Genomic DNA, 17,081 nt, shown 5'->3' with positions numbered 1-17,081 from the left:
AAGAATACTGGATAATATGCCTGAATACAACAAAATATTTTAAAGCACAGTCCTACGATTGGTCTTAAAACGTGGGCCTCAAATTAAAACTTAATTCTTAACTGTTTGGTAAACACATCAACGAAAATATTCGACGTTTCTAGAATTGTGGTTAAAGGGATAGAATCGATCTATTGACTACCAATGAAAAGCTTTCATTTTTTAAATCAGATAGAACCTAAAATTACGTTTTCAAAAATATATAGATATTGATAGTTTTAATAACTTAACTATTTTTAATTAATTTTTAAAAGTATTAGTTTTCGGGGCCGCTCCGATCACTGCTCCCTCTACAGGCGTTTGCAAAAACACGAGCGAAAAAACTAAATTACTCCCGCGACTTTCCTCTCGCTCGGAGGTACAGTAGATTTACTCCTAAAAGTAGTTTTCATACTATTCTGCATTTTCGCCAAATTAATATAACTCATTTCGATACGGGGATGCTTTGAAAGTTATAAAGGAAGGTAAATAGTTTCACTGTAATTTTTGTGTTCATAGTAATAGTTTTACTATGTTCATTTACAATTAAAAATATGTTAAAGCTTAGATTAGAGCCATTAGGCTAAAATATGGCCATACCATTATTATACATGGAAGCTAAGCCTTTGCCAAAATATCGCAAAAATGTGGTGTTTTGGACATTACCTGTCAAATCTCTATCATCCTTACTCTACAACGTAACCGAGAGTTAAGAGAACAAAGGATAATAAACATGAAAAATCAGAATTATGTTTACAAAGGTCTCCTCAAATATGCGCCGCTTCCCCAGTGATAGTGAAAGTGAAAAGCTGGTGGTCTAGAGCTCCCTTCATTCTCCTATTTCCAAACAACCAATGAATCAAGAGACATTTGCAACGTCATAGTGTGAAAAACAAGTTGGGCGGTATGTCGCGGCTAGTTTGAATTTCAAAATATCTAACGTACTTTTTTTAATTTTAAATGGTTTAATTCTTTTTTTTTCTTGGCACTCATAATTTTAGGCACATTTTTTTACCTAAAACTGCCCTCATCTTGTACTAGTCGGAAAACATTGAACCTATCCCTTTAAGGCACTCTTCCAGACGACTGTCCATGTCTTGCAATACATTTGCAAGCAGTAAGCTCATGACGCCTGGTAAGACTAATGGTATTGCCGTCTTGGGTAATCCTCGTCCATTAAGGCATGATGTAGGGGGTATGATAATGCCGGTAGTGATGTCATTGTAAAATGGCACAAACAGTAGAATGGCTTAGTGCAACTTCTTGTTCCACCGCTCTACTATTAGTATGAATTGGCTTCAAAACGTGCTACGATGTCAAAATCTCTATCCTCATTACAGACTATACTGTCTCTTCTACATTCACGATCTTGCACTACCGAAATCACGAAGGTGCTCGCCAATGTCGGCAAAGGTGCTTCGCACCGGATGTTGTCGGTGTGGAAACAGTTCGGCATAAAATACTGCCTTTAGTTGAACGTTACTGCGACATTCACCTTAAATAAACATCATGTCCAATTTGTCCTGGTTTGAATAGGTTGGCATTTTGCTAGGAAAAGAAACTAACTACTATAGTTCTACTACTTAGCTGCTACACTGAAGACCCTGTATATCAAAAGGGACCGGAAGTACCTCACAGTTTTCAAAGATTGCCAGATTGAGCGGGTCATGGGGTTATAGTGGTGAAGGTTGCTTTCACTTTCGACACGTGACACCGCGGTATGTTTTTGGTGCTCCGATGTCCTCTCCCGATAGGTCCAACCAATTACCATCCTGGTTTTTCGGCTCAGCGTTGCGGTATTGCCGGTCCCATTAGAAATACAAGGTCTGTATTGTTAAGGCTTAGAAATAAGTGGTTTTTATAAACTGGTCCTCAGGACTAGTGACCCCTAACGTCTATAAAAAATAAACTGGTCCTAAGCCCCTTACCTTAATAGTCTTTCTACTGGTCCCATTGTAAAATTTTTTTGTTGATATATATAGGCGCTAGCCCACTTGCGAGAAGGTTCAAGGTAGTTTAACCATAAAGGGTAGGTTGGACTAAATTGACTCTGCGAGACTTAAAATTCCAATCGTGCCGAGACTGCCGACTGCCGCGTAGTTTTAAATCTAACTTAATACCACAACCAAAACCTGGTACCACTTGGCAAGCCCTTCATTTGGGTCTAAACTCTAGAGTGATGCGGTTTATTGTGTTTGAAAGAGAAACGTTAAGAGTAGAAATTGGAAGGAAGCTTGAATTTTTAAACTGGTCCCGCCTCAATTCCCATCAAAAAACTTAATTATGAATTGTTTCAATTAAAAACTAGTCCAAGCAATTAATAAACTGGTTTTGGACCAGTGGACGTGTGCTATTTCCCACACTGCCCTCGACGTTCAATAGTATAGAAATTGTTTTAACGAATGATCTGGTCCTCTACGTTGGTTGAGTTTCAGGAATTACATCACACACCTTCACAATTAGTAACATTTCAGTGAGATTAACAAATAATGAAACCTTGTATACCTCAAATGAGAATGTTGAATTAACTGCGCTAACGTAAACACGACGACTCTTAAAACTGCCGTAAGGAAAACACATTGAACTTTTTGTCATCTTTCCAGTAGTATTTTGAAGTTCTCGATCTTTTCAAAGGGTGAAAAGCACTATCTTTATTTCAACACCTTAATAATTTGAATAAATATGCCATTTTTTACTTCAAATTGGAAGCGCACATGGTAAATACAGTAAAAAAAACTGGGGTTAGCCTGGTTAGGAAATGTTTCTAGCATAAAACGGAGCAGACTATATAAATAATTCCACAACAAATGAGAGCTGGAAATAAGCCTTTTTAATAATCTTTGAAGAGGACAGACACTATAAAGACTATAATTTCATAGACTAACTAAAATACAACTTAAGCCTTGGCCGTAAAGAACGTCGAAAAACTTCCTTCAAAAGATATAAAAACCTCTATTAACTGTAATTATTTACCTGAATTAATTTTTAGATGAAAATTCGACCTGATAACAAAGTATTTGTTCTTAAGGGTGTTATAGATAATTAGCAAATCCAAATAAAGGTGTTCAAGCTCGGATGAAATACCAAAGTAATTAATTTTAGTTGCCTTACTGTCGTCTGCTATGAAATTAGGAATTTTCCACATAAAAGCAAACGTTTGAAATTTATCAACGTAACTTGTTAGCACGCAAAAAGCTAGGCCGTTCTAGTTATCAATGAGAACGAAAATGGGGAAATAAGTTTAAACGCGCTAGGAGGTTAGGCTGACTTCTGACCCAAAAGTAATTTTTTGACGTACTATCTTAATTTGTTAAATTACAAAAATTAGAATTCATTAATTAAAAATCGAAACAGGTAAGTTTCTCATTTAAGAAATGTTTGTTAATTTAGAAGCATTCCTAAGACTAACTTCGCTATAGTTTTTCCGTATGGTCTGTCTCAATTTCCTTTTAATGCTTTTTCTATGGGACGCTAACCCTAAAAGGTGTGACTTTTTCTTTAACATTACGGAAGAGTGTCATGTCATATCTACAAGGGCCTACCGGCCCTGTAGAATAGGGAAAGATTCCAAAAAAATGCTTAGTTCATCAAAATGTTTTCTTAAGCTGCGTATATTAGTAGATAGAAAGTACCGAATTGGGGACATGGCGTCAGTGTGGCAGATCTGCCACATGATCTGCCACCAGTAAATATGGCGTCAATGAATCAAACATGGCGCCCACAGCATTTTTTCTTCTTATGGCGTCAGTGAATCAAACATTTTTCTCACAATCTTGTTGTGACGTCAGTGAAACGTACATGACGTATCTGATGTCAGTGAATCAAACATGGCGTCAATGTTAGGCTTATGCGTCATATTACCTTTCGGATATATTGGTTCAAACGCATATGACGGTAGAACCGTTATCGTAATTAACACTGTAATTATGTTCTATAAACACACGGTTTAAACGCCATGTTCACTATAAGAACATGATTGGTCTAAAAGAGTGACATGTTTACATGGTCAGAAAGTCACGTGACATTAAAGTATAAAAGACGAGGACGGTTTAAAGATAAGGCATTCTACATCCTTCCTTGAAGTACCGATCCAGATTCGAAAAATGTAAGTATAATTATTTTCATATATTTATGCTAGTTGATTTCGCCCTTATTTATGGATATGGTTTTCTACCACAACAGGGTTGAACCTTTAACATCCTTTGAAACCAGTAATACACAGAACGGGCTTTCCAACTCTAATCGGTGTAATGTGGATCCGAGAAAGAATTACCCCATTATTGTAGAATCTGTCGTAAGACGAAAGAACTTAAGAAGAATTAGGAAATTCGAAACCATCGGACAGGATAAGGATTACGGGAGAGCCGAACGTACCATAGATTCAGAAGCGGGAGATTTAGTAATAAACCCCATACCGAATGAAGTCTTTAATTTATATGAGTGTGGCGAATATTACACATTGCAATACATTAATGCCCCTTACATAAATTTAGGTTTGAAGCACTTAGCGTTGTACAAGTTACTAACTTTCTCCGTCCAACTCCCACCAGGGACATTAATCGACATGTTTGCTAGACAGTTTCCATGTATCATAAATAATAGGACTCATTATTTCAAATTGAAAGAATTCGAGGGGGATTCGATCTATGCACATTATGTACATCTCTCACCCCACAAAATGTACGGAATGCCCAACCCAAATATTTGCCAGTTAGGCAGTTGCCATCCTCGCAATGAGGAGAAATGTAAATTTCGCACCTTCTACTACGGGGGATACGAATTTCATTGTCCCTACTAGTACTTAAGAGAGTCGTTCACTGCGTGCTTCCTTTTCTCCGTGTTGAACTCGTTAAATGGTTTTAACCACGCACCCCGCTCGAATGTGAGTATTCGATGGATTTTCCCCAATTTCATCCCCTTAGCGATGTAAAACTTGAGGTTCCGGTAGTGGAGAACATATTTCTCCCTATTGTAGAGCGTGGGAACTAACTTTGGGAGGCTATCCTGTACGTTAATTTTCAGTTTGTTCAACTGTTCAATCGAATACGGTGAAAGCTCATCCGCATTAATAACTCTACGTTCGGGTGCTAAGGGTAGACAGTTATGTTCTTCGTGCAAACTTTCCGGGTACCCAAGATCCACCTCCAGGATAAAACCCTGGGGATCATCGTCTGGGTGATTCAAGATAATTTCACGAGTGATATCTTGACATGGTTGAATCCATCGAAATCCTCTCATCGGCAGGTGATGACACATTACAGTGCCGTAAAGGTTATTACAGTCTAGGTAGGTATTGTAAGAGCTACGTTCTGCCGGGTTGAATGTTTCGGGGTGATCCTTATTATTGGCTATGGCTAGTCTATGCGTAATTAGAGAAACACCCCCTCTTATACCCTTCTCAATAAAGAGATGCATATCTGAATCCTGGAGTAGTTCCAATTTCACTTGGGTCAGGTGAAGGGCGCTTTGCCAAGCGAAACCAGGACCTGTATATGCATGCGCGCAATCTAACTTGTAATATTCTAGACACATAGCCCTGAAACTTTCAAAAACATCCGCTAGGAGCAGAACGTCGGTCTTAACGTATAAATCATGGTAATCACCGAGGTTAGTGAGTTGGAATTTTTCCAAACCTTTTGAGCTTGAGAATAATCTTCCTCACTAACCTCTTCGTCAGTTAAGGAATTGAAAAAGGCATCCTTGGATGGCAGCTCGGTCTCGTCGAATTTAGTCTCGCAGTCGAAGTAGTCATAGGGGTAAACCTGTTTCCTCAGCAGATGCGGTACTTCGTCAGCGCTGAACGCAGAGTTTAAACACTTGAACTTATCGGCTCCTCCTCGAGCCAAATTCGATACGAGTGTCTCTAGCGATGCCGGCATGAACCTAATTGAGTCTAAGAATCGTAAATTACCCAGAGAAAACGAAATGTACGTTTCAGAATTCGTGGGGATACACGTAATCTTGTGATCTTTGACCAATCCAATTTTGTCCATAATAAGATGAGCGTCGTAACGGGATAAGTTATGCATGAAGACCGGAACGAAATTCCGGGTCTTCAGTTTCAGGTTGCACGAATTATGGGCAGCTCCCCTTTAGGTTCCGTTAGTGTAGTCGTGGTCACGAACTTTACAGTCATTTACAGTGAAAGGCTTGTTACATAAGTAACAAGATTGGGCCGAGGCGAATTGCGCCTTATCTAAGTCTGATAGATTCATGGGGGCGTTATCTTTAATCTTACGCTGAATAATCGCGTCTTCACGCAAAAGGTTTTCTAAAAACTTTTCCGTGGCATCTACCCCTCGATAAGTAACTGGTTTAGAGACTGTACCGTCGTGACTAACAATGACATAACTAAACCCACAGGAGATATGCTGCGAAGTTTTCGTGGTTGAAGAGAGGTCGACATCGGGATCGCATCTGTGAACTTTACGGAGAATAGACTCGAAATCGGCATAGATGACGTATTTAACCTGTGAAAATAGAAATAAAACTATATTAGATAAAATGTAAACAGAACATTCTCCCTCCCATGTATCTTATCGTCTGCCTTATTTATCTTGCTATAGGGGCCGTCTGACGTTAGCCACAGTAAACTATTTTGGCGCGTTATTTAAAATACCCTGATAAATAACCAAAGTTTTAGTTTACCTTCTGTTGCCATGCGACGTTTTTGAATTCCAGAATAGGATCCTTTACCGGCATCTCGATCTTCTGGGGTCCGTGTATACTACACTCCTTGATGTGGTCCTTGTAGTTTTCCTCCGAGTTTACACCGGAGAATCGATGGAGGCAATAACGACAGTAATAGTTCGTGTGTCCGTTTGCGGTGAACACCGTCGCTAGAAGTCGACTCATGCTTCGGATTATGCAGAAATGATTCTTCTCACCCTCGGTTAATAGCAATAAATCTACTTGGCGTGGTTCCTCAACTCTGTTGGAACTCACGTAAAGGGGGAAGACCTCTTTCTCGTATCCGAAAACATTAATCGAAAGGTTATTCACCCGTTCGAAATTCTCTAATTTACCGGTATTTACTTCCACGGGGAACGTAAAATACCGGCCATGTTCAATTCATTACTATACTCTAGGTACTTTGTTACACGATGAGGGGCATTTCCATGGTTAACAGGGTGTAAATGTGCCAAAATTGACCATAAGAAACACTTATTGTCTGTATTTCGCACATTTAATAGGGCCCTCTTAGCTAGGAGATTTTAAGGGGTTTCAAAGTACGTACCCCCGTGAAGCGGGAGGTACGTTATGATATTAATTTGCAGGAAGAGAATTTTATCAAGAACCCACCCGCTACCTTGCGCTTCGTACTCCTCCATTAAACGTTTCAGAGTCCGAATACTAAAGTCTATCTGTCCGGGGATAACGTCGGGGTTCAAAATAGTAAGGTTTTGGGTTCTATGATAAATTAAAATTTCTACTTCCTCGTCAGTGTCGGCTAACTGACGGGTGTAGCGAGCCCTGACAGTTAAATACCACTTAATCCCCCTATCTCTAGCCAGTTTATTGCGCAGGTAATTTTCAATCGCTACCCTATGTCTACCCACGTACAGCTCTACGTCTGTCTCGGTCGCTACGGGTGTGAAACGCGCGCAAAAAATAGCCCTACCGAGTACTTCCAGTTCCTCTAGCTCGTCGTGAAGGGGAAGTTCCGGTGACGCAACGATGGGTTCCTCCTCCTGCTCTTGGCCGCCGCCACCCTCCTGCTGATCCATAAAGCGATGGATGTCGCGGTTCTCCTGGCTAGAAAGAGCTGGGAAGTCATCCTCCTGGTCCATGAACTCGTTTAGGGCACGATTTCCATCGTCGGACAGTTCATCCTGATTTTCGCAAACGGTAGGTGGAGGCGTTCCCAGTAGAGATCCATTGATGAGACCCTCCTCTTGGTTCATGAACGCGTCCAGGGCACGATTCTCATCGTCGGACAGTTCATCTAGGGAAGGAATAGGGTTGGACGTGGACCGTTTCGGCCTCTTCGTCCCAGGAGGGATAAAGGTGGAGGTTGAGGGACCCGAGAATGGGATAACAGGAGGAACAAAGGTGGAGGTTGAGGGACCCGAGAATGGGATAACAGGAGGAACAAAGGTAGAGGTTAATGGACCCGAGAATGGGACGACAGGAGGAACAAAAGTAGAGGTTGATGGTCCCGAGAATGGGACAACAGGAGGAACAAAGGTAGAAGTTGATGGACCTGCATTGGTCACTAGGGGGAGTGGAACCTTAAGGGTAGAGTGTCGGGCAGCTGCTTGTAACGTTAAATTCGCAAGTCTGGTATAAACGGCAGGGTTATATTGCGCGCATGCATATACAGGTCCTGGTTTCGCTTGGCAAAGCGCCCTTCACATGACCCAAGTGAAATTGGAACTACTCCAGGATCCAGATATGCATCTCTTTATTGAGAAGGGTATAAGAGGGGGTGTTTCTCTAATTACGCATAGACTAGCCATAGCCAATAATAAGGATCTCCCCGAAACATTCAACCCGGCAGAACGTAGCTCTTACATTACCTACCTAGACTGTAATAACCTTTACGGCACCGTAATTTGTCATCACCTGCCGATGAGAGGATTTCGATGGATTCAACCATGTCAAGATTTCTCTCGTGAAATTATCTTGAATCACCCAGACGATGATCCCCAGGGTTTTATCCTGGAGGTGGATCTTGAGTACCCGGAAAGTTTGCACGAAGAACATAACTGTCTACCTTTAGCACCCGAACGTAGAGTTATTTACGCGGATGAGCTTTCACCGTATTCGATTGAACAGTTGAACAAACTGAAAATTAACGTACAGGATAGCCTCCCAAAGTTAGTTCCCACGCTCTACAATAGGGAGAAATATGTTCTCCACTACCGGAACCTCAAGTTTTACATCGCTAAGGGGATGAAATTGGGGAAAATCCATCGAATACTCACATTCGAGCAGGGTGCGTGGTTAAAACCATTTATCGAGTTCAACACGGAGAAAAGGAAGCAGGCAGTGGACGACTTTGAGAAAGATTTTTTCAAGTTGGCCAACAATAGGTACGCATCTACGCTACGCGAAGTTATTATTTCACACGTAAATTAATCAAAATTTTTATCTATTAACAGTGTTTTCGGTAAGACGATAGAAAACCTCCGCAACAGGATCAACTTTGATCTTGTCCAGACCCGGGAGATGGCAATCAAGAAGGCCAGTTCGCCGACATTCCAGAGGTTCACCATCTTTAGGAACGAGCTGGTTGGGATTCATCGTCTGAAGAAATCCCTCAAGTTGGACCGACCCATTTACACCGGTTTCGCCATCTTGGACCTCTCAAAGTTGGTCATGTACGACTTCCATTACAACACTATGAAGGCAAAATATGGCGACGACCTCAAACTTCTTTTTACCGACACAGGTATGATTTTTTAAAACGTTTACTAGATTTAAATCCTTTTTTCTACTTTCAATTTAAAAAACTAATTAAATGTTTTTACGTATAATTGCAGACAGCCTGACCTATCAGATTTTCACCGACGATTTGCCCCGGGACTTTGCCCAGATGAAGGAGATGTTCGACTTTTCCGCCTACCCCAAGGAACATCCTCTCTTCAGCGAGGAAAACAAGAAGGCCCTTGGAAAGTTCAAGGACGAACTCAACAGCGTCCAGATTCAGGAGTTCTGCGGCTTGCGGCCGAAAATGTACAGCATCTTGTCGGCAAAAGGTGAAAAGAAGACGGCGAAGGGAATCTGTCGTCGCGTCGTCAAAAAGAAGATACGTCACGCCCAATACAAGGAATGCCTGCTTCAACGTAAACTCACCACTGAGGAGATGAAGAGGATAGTCAGTGTCAAACACGAACTATTTTCCATCACCCAGAAGAAACTCGCTCTTAACCCTTGCGATGATAAGAGATTCATCATCGATGGAGTGTCAACATACGCGCATGGTCACTTTAAAATTAAGGAATAATTTCAAATGTATAATTACTTTCTGTAAGCCTATCCCCTCCCATACCCTCCTGGGGGCGAAGTGGCCGAACCGGTCCACGCCCCCCTCCCATACCCTTTTGGTGCGAAGTGGCCGAATCGGTCCACGCCCAACCCTTTTCCTTTAAAAATTTCATAGTTTAATGTATAGTTTATAAGTTTCAATAATTTAATGTATATATTTTAGGATTCAAAAGTATATTTGTACAGTTTTAAGTTGTTTTTTCTCGAATGAGTTTTACTCCGTGACACTACGGTTTCTCATTCAAAATAAAATTTTTTAAATACAAATTTCCTCCCTCTTATTTCATACAACTAAGGCAAACATTTTTTTTTCAGCTTAAGGTGTAGCGCGGGGGTCCAGCCGCGTGCGCGAGTTTAAATTTTCCCGCGTGTAGGAATAAGTTCGCGCGCGATTTAAAGGAAAGCATACAATTTAATTAAAGAAACTTTATTAAAAATATCTTATAGATGTGGGTATTTATAGGATTTTTATGCGAGGGGTTCCAGCCCTCGACCAATGACAGGGCTACTATTTTTGGTGAAGTTGAGTTCATCCTTACTTGTCCTCGACCGGTAGGGGGGGATATGGGATTTACTTACAAGTTTCCGAACATAAACAAACATTGTAACTCCGACTATCATCCCATGTCAACACTCAGCGTCGAAGTTCCCTGCAAACACCTATCATGATTTCGAATTATTGACTTAGGCCGTTTATTTCCATCATAGTTTCTCTATCCCCGTTCTAAAGTTTGAAACATGCGTATAATTGGAAGAATTAAATTTTAATAATAAGTTGAACTCCTAAAATTTGAGGTATGCATATATTTAGTGAAATAGTATTAAATTTGTATATTAAGTAGAAATAACTCCTAAAATTTGGAATATGCCTACATTTAGATAAATGAAAAAAGTATTAATTTTGAATATTTATTATTTATATTCAATGTATTATTTACGCGAATTTTTAGAGTTGCATACACTTAGAGAAACCATTCTAGTACACTGACCCCGTTTTCACATTTCCTACACCTGAAACGTCGAATTAAATATCAATAAAGAGAGATTGATGAATTTGAATATTAGGTGAAAATAATACCTGAAATTTGAAATATGCCTATAGGATTTTGAATATATTTCTAAAATATTTTAAAATGTCTAAGTTGTATGAAGTAAGAGTGAAAGAACGGAATTTTATTTTGAATGAGAAACCGTAGTGTCACGGAGAAAAACTCATTCGAGAAAAACATAACTTAAAACTATACATTAAATGATTTAAACATTATACATAAGAAATACTAACTAACTTTGAAATTTTAACTAACTATTAAACTTTTGTGCTGGGGAGAGGGGTTTCCGATGGATCGACGATAGGTTCGGGCTATTGTCCACCGACTTGCTGCTGGTCCATAAGACGGTGAATGTCGTGGTTCTCCTGGCTGGAAAGGTCTGGAAAGTCGTCCTCCTGGTCCATAAAACGTTGAAGATTACGTTCCTCCTGGCTCGTCAGGGTATCCATCTCGTCATCTTCAACGACCGGGAAATGTTCCCGCATGTGGAGACTCGATTCTTCCGGACCGTCGAACCATTTGTCGCAAATACTGCATGCAACCCTCGGAGGCGGTGGTGTAGGTCCATCCAGTGAAGAACCATCCAACGTGATGACGACAGGTCTGTCCCCTTCTTCTTCTTCTTCTTCAAGGTCCATGAATTCGTTCAGGGCACGATTCCCATCGTCAGACAGTTCACCTAGATGAAAGGAAGAAAGGTCCGACGACACCCTACGGGTGACGGCGGAAAGAGAGCCAAAAACAGAGGGAGGGGTGGGGAGAATAGGGTTGGGTGTAGAGTGATGAAGTTTCGGCTTCATCGTCTCAGGAGGGGATGGGTCGGACGTGGACCGGTTCGGCCTCTTCGTCCCAGGAAGAGATGGGGAAATAGGTTCTGACGGGGACCGTTTCGGATCCTTCACCTCGGGAGGGGAAGGAGATGGAGTAGGCGGGGTCAAACGATTTCCTCTGCATATGAGGTCGTTTATAATTTGGCTCTCCGTACTATTTAACTTTTCTACACTAATAGAACCCTCATAGAAATTAAGGGATAGTCTACTATCGTACTCAGTAAAGTGTTGGGTTGGGGAAACAAGAGGAATATAGATTGAAGGACTCGAAGTCGGGACAACCGGAGGGATAAGCGGAGGGGGTGAGGAACCTGAAGTTGGAACAACATGCGAAAAAAAAGAAGAGGTTGATGAGTCCGAAGTTGGGGTAACAGGGGGAGGGGATGGGTTGGACGTGGACCGTTTCGGCCTCTTCGTCCCAGGAAGGGATGGGGAAATAGGGTCTGACGGGGACCGTTTCGGATCCTTCACCTCGGGAGGGGAAGGAGATGGAGTAGGCGGGGTCAAACGATTTCCTCTGCATATGAGATCGTTTATAATTTGACTCTCCGTACTATTTAACTTTTCTACACTAATAGAACCCTCAGAGAAATTAAGGGATAGTCTACTATCGTACTCGGTAAAGTGTTGGGTTGGGGGGACAAGGGGAATAGAGATTGAAGGACTCGAAGTTGGGACAACCGGAGGGATAAGGGGAAGGGGTGAGGGACCCGAAGTCGGGACAACATGCGGAACAGAGGTGGAGAATGATGAACCCAAAGTTGGAACAACAGGGGGAGGGGAGGAGGAGGGGTCCGAAGTTAGGACAGCTTGCGAAGCAAAGGTGGAAGTTGATGGTCCCGAGACTGGGACAAAGGTAGAAGTTGATGGTCCCGAGACTGGGACAAAGGTAGAAGTTGATGGACCCGGGAATGAGATAAAGATAGAGGTAGATAGGTCTGTATTGTCCATGCGGCGGTGTGGAACCTTAGGGGAAGCTTTAGAGTGTTTGGTATACATATGTATCTTTAAATTCGCAAACCGGGTATAACTAGCTGAACACTCAGTACACGGGAAGGAAACACCCTTATGTTTCTCCCTCTTGTGCCTATAAAGTTCCTTCTTCCTGAGATACGCGCACTCACACATATTACACTTAAACATCCTCAAAGAATGAATGGGGTAAAGAGAATCTTAATCTCGGAAAAAAAATCGCAAGTAACTTAAACTTGGAAAACTTAGTAATTTCGGTACTAGCCCGTAAATTTTCTCTTACCCTCTGCAAAATAACTTCCAACAGCAAAAGTTACAAAGTATTGAAAAATACTATTAAGCAAATAAGAGGCAGGCTGGAACTCGTCTGAAGTCAGGAACAAAAAGTGATTGAGTTTGAGCACGCGCCAGGCTTTTATACTCTTGGCGTCGTCCATTAAATCCTTGTTTCAACCATCATACAGGTTTTACATTGACCTCACGTTGAAATCCTCATCATGTTTCGAAATTCGCGTCAAGTTCAATCTAGTTCGTTTACTTGCAAGTTTCCTAACAAAAACAGATATTGCAACCTCAACTATCATCCCATGTCGACACTAACCGCTTTCTACAAGTGTGTATCGCGATTTCGAATTATTTACTTGGATCGTTTATTTACCATCCGAGTTTCTCTATTCCCGTTCACCGACCTCTTTATTTACATTTCTTATCCTTGAAATAGGTCTATCAATAAAGGGAAATTGGTTCAAGTTGAAATAATTTATAAAGTTTGAAATTTAATTAGAAATATTAAATGAAAATATTTAGTTGGAGTATGCCTATATTTAGTGGGATAGTATTAAATTTGAATATAAATAACTCCTGAAATTTGAAATATGCCTATATTTAGATAACCTACGCCTCTGTTTCGGCTTACGTTAATGATACGGGATTTGAAGCGGGTGTCGGGAAACTATTTAAGATAGCGGTACCGCTGTCATATTCATGAAATTCGAGCCAATATACTTCAACTTAATACTTCTAATATAGTATTAAATTTGCATATAATAACACCTAAAATTTGAAATATGCCAATATTTAGATAACTGACACCTCTGTTTCGGCCTACGTTAATGATATGGGATTTGAAGCAGGTGTTGGGAAACTATTTAAGATAGCGGTACCGCTGTTATATTCAAGAAATTCGAGCCAATATACTTCAACTTAATACTTCTAATATAGTATTAAATTTGCATATAAAAACACCTAAAATTTGAAATATGCCAATATTTAGATAACTGACACCTCTGTTTCGGCCTACGTTAATGATATGGGATTTGAAGCAGGTGTTGGGAAACTATTTAAGATAGCGGTACCGCTGTCATATTCAAGAAATTCGAGCCAATATTCTTCAAGTTAATACTTCTAATATAGTTTTAAATATGTACATAATAACTCCTAAAACTTTAGAAATTATTTCAACTTAAACCAATTTCTCTTTATTGATAGACCTATTTCAAGGATAGGAAATGTAAATAACGTGGTTGGTGAAAGGGAATGGAGAAACTCGGATGGTAAATAAACGATCCAAGTAAATAATTCGAAATCGCGATACACACACTTGTAGAAAGCGGTTAGTGACAACATGGGATGATAGTTGGGGTTGCAATATTTGTTTTTGTTGGGAAACTTTCAAGTATACGATCTAGATTGAAACTTGACGCGAATTTCGAAACATGACGAGGATTTCAACGTGACGTCAATGTAAAACCTGTATGATGGATGAAACAGGGATTAAATGGACGACGCCAAGAGTATAAAAGCCTGACGCGTGCTCAAACTCAATCACTTTTTGTTCCTGACTTCAGACGAGATCCAGCTCAATCACTTTTTTGTTCCTGACTTCAGACGAGATCCTGCCTTTCTCTTAGTTACTTATAGTATTTTTCAATACTTTGTAACTTTTGCTGTTGGAAGATATTTTGCGGAGGGTAAGAACCAAGAAATGGACGACATCAAGAAAATGAACTCTCAAGGGCGAGTAGAAATTAAACCTTTTTTTTCTCTCCTGCATGAATTTACTCTACCAGTTTGTCAGAGTTTACTTATTTATATTTATATTTAGGCTTAACACCCTTTCGGATCCTCCTCAACCCCCGCGCATCAGGCTACCACGTGCAGGCTCGGGAAAACGGCGGGAAAAAAGATGAGGAACGTTTCAGCGTCGCCACTACCTCCTCCGCCTCCAAACTCCGAGTCATCAGGGAGGGATGCCCGACCACCACCACCATCGTCACCATCGGCGTCGAAAACAACGTTGATGTCATCTCGACCGCTCGACCCTATACCTTTGGATCTGCCGACAACACCAAGAGGTGCACCTTTGTGCGAGAGGACGCTCGGCATGGGTGCATCGATAGCCTACCGCGACGGATTCGAAGAGGAAGTCACGATCGGCAAACTATTGTCCGAGTTTCAGGGGCTTTACGTAAAGTTTTCTACGTTTGCGAAAACCAAAACTTTTTAAATTACTCCTATGGGACGACATCCCATAGGAGTATAGCTGAGTGGCCTAAAAGCCTGCGAGGCTTAAAAGAAAAAGTGGAGGCGCAGTGCGGGGCACAATTCAATGTCGCGGTTATGAATTTGTATAGGAATGGGAGGGATAGTGTTGGGTGGCACTCCGATGATGAATATGGAGTGCACTCAACTTTCGCCTCCCTATCCTTCGGTGCTGAAAGGACATTTCAGATGCGGCCTAAAGGCGAATCTCGGGCGACCATTTCGGTTCTTTTAAGAAACGGTTCCCTTCTTTTAATGAGGGGTTTGAATTGTCAAAAAGATTGGGAGCATTCCGTTCCCAAGGATTTCAACCCCTCATTAAAAGAAAGGGTAAATGTTACCTTTAGGTACATGGGGGACATAAGGCGTGTGATTTTTTTTATAATAATAATAATATGCTGTAATAATATGTATTATTTATATTTAGTTAAAAAAATGAGAAAGTATTAAATTCGAATATTTATTATTTAAATTCAAAGTATTATTTACAGGATGAGTTACATACACTTTTAGAGAAACCATTTGCTTACAGAATTGAAAACTTAAGTACAATTATTAAACATCTATTTTAACCAATAAGTTAAATAAAGTCTGCGAAATAATTATTGGCGAAATAATGATTCGATCCGTTGGATCTCATATGATAATGAACTTCGTAAAACATTAAACTGTGGGTGTTATCATACAGACACTCGGCTAACTTGCAAATATACATGGCCTTGAACATATAATGCATGGCCGTCTCGTTTTTATCCTTATAGTTTTTTCTAACTGCCTTGTTAGTTTTATAAACCATAAACATGCACATATGGAGAGCTAGGTTTAGAACTCTTAAGTACTGGTAGGGACAATGAAATTCGTATCCCCCGTAGTAAAAGGTGCGAAATTTACATTCCTCCTCATTGCGAGGATGGCAACTCCTAACTGGCAAATATTTGGGTTGGGCATTCCGTACATTTTGTGGGGGGAGAGATGTACATAATGTGCATAGATCAAATCCCCCTCGAATTCTTTCAATTTGAAATAATGAGTCCTATTATTTATGATACATGGAAACTGTCTAGCAAACATGTCGATTAATGTCCCTGGTGGGAGTTGGACGGAGAAAGTTAGTAACTTGTACAACGCTAAGTGCTTCAAACCTAAATTTATGTAAGGGGCATTAACGTATTGTAATATGTAATATTCGCCACACTCATATAAATTAAAGACTTCATTCGGTATGGGGTTTATTACTAAATCCCCCGCTTCTGAATCTAAGGTACGTTCGGCTCTCCCGTAATCCTTATCCTGTCCGATGGTTTCGAATTTCCTAATTCTTCTTAAGTTCTTTCGTCTTACGACAGATTCTACAATAATGGGATAATTCTATCTCGGATCCACATTACACCGATTAGAGTTGGAAAGCCCGTTCTGTGTATTACTGGTTTCAAAGGATGTTAAAGGTTCAACCCTGTTGTGGTAGAAAACCATATCCATAAATAAGGGCGAAATCAACTAGCATAAATATATGAAAATAATTATACTTACATTTTGCGAATCTGGATCGGTACTTCAAGGAAGGATGTAGAATGCCTTATCTTTAAACCGTCCTCGTCTTTTATACTTTAATGTCACGTGACTTTCTGACCATGTAAACATGTCACTCTTTTAGACCAATCATGTTCTTATAGTGAACATG

The 17,081-nt window shown here is 40.5% G+C and overlaps 1 protein-coding gene across 1 annotated transcript; it reads left to right on the top strand.

Moving 5' to 3' along the window:
* Window positions 1-7,920: 7,920 nt before the first annotated feature.
* Window positions 7,921-10,016, top strand: LOC149594062 (uncharacterized). The gene is made up of 4 exons (XM_089861604.1): window positions 7,921-8,278; window positions 8,342-9,053; window positions 9,123-9,412; window positions 9,504-10,016. The coding sequence occupies exons 1-4, from the start codon at window positions 7,921-7,923 to the stop codon at window positions 9,965-9,967; spliced, it is 1,824 nt and encodes a 607-aa protein (XP_089717730.1). The 3' UTR covers window positions 9,968-10,016.
* Window positions 10,017-17,081: the final 7,065 nt, after the last annotated feature.

This window comes from Phalangium opilio, unplaced genomic scaffold (assembly GCF_054372755.1).
Source record: "Phalangium opilio isolate 3A_F unplaced genomic scaffold, DU_Popi_V2 ptg000391l_1, whole genome shotgun sequence".
In the NCBI taxonomy this organism is placed as follows: Eukaryota; Metazoa; Arthropoda; class Arachnida; order Opiliones; family Phalangiidae; genus Phalangium; species Phalangium opilio.
This window is presented reverse-complemented; position numbering and strand designations above follow the sequence as displayed.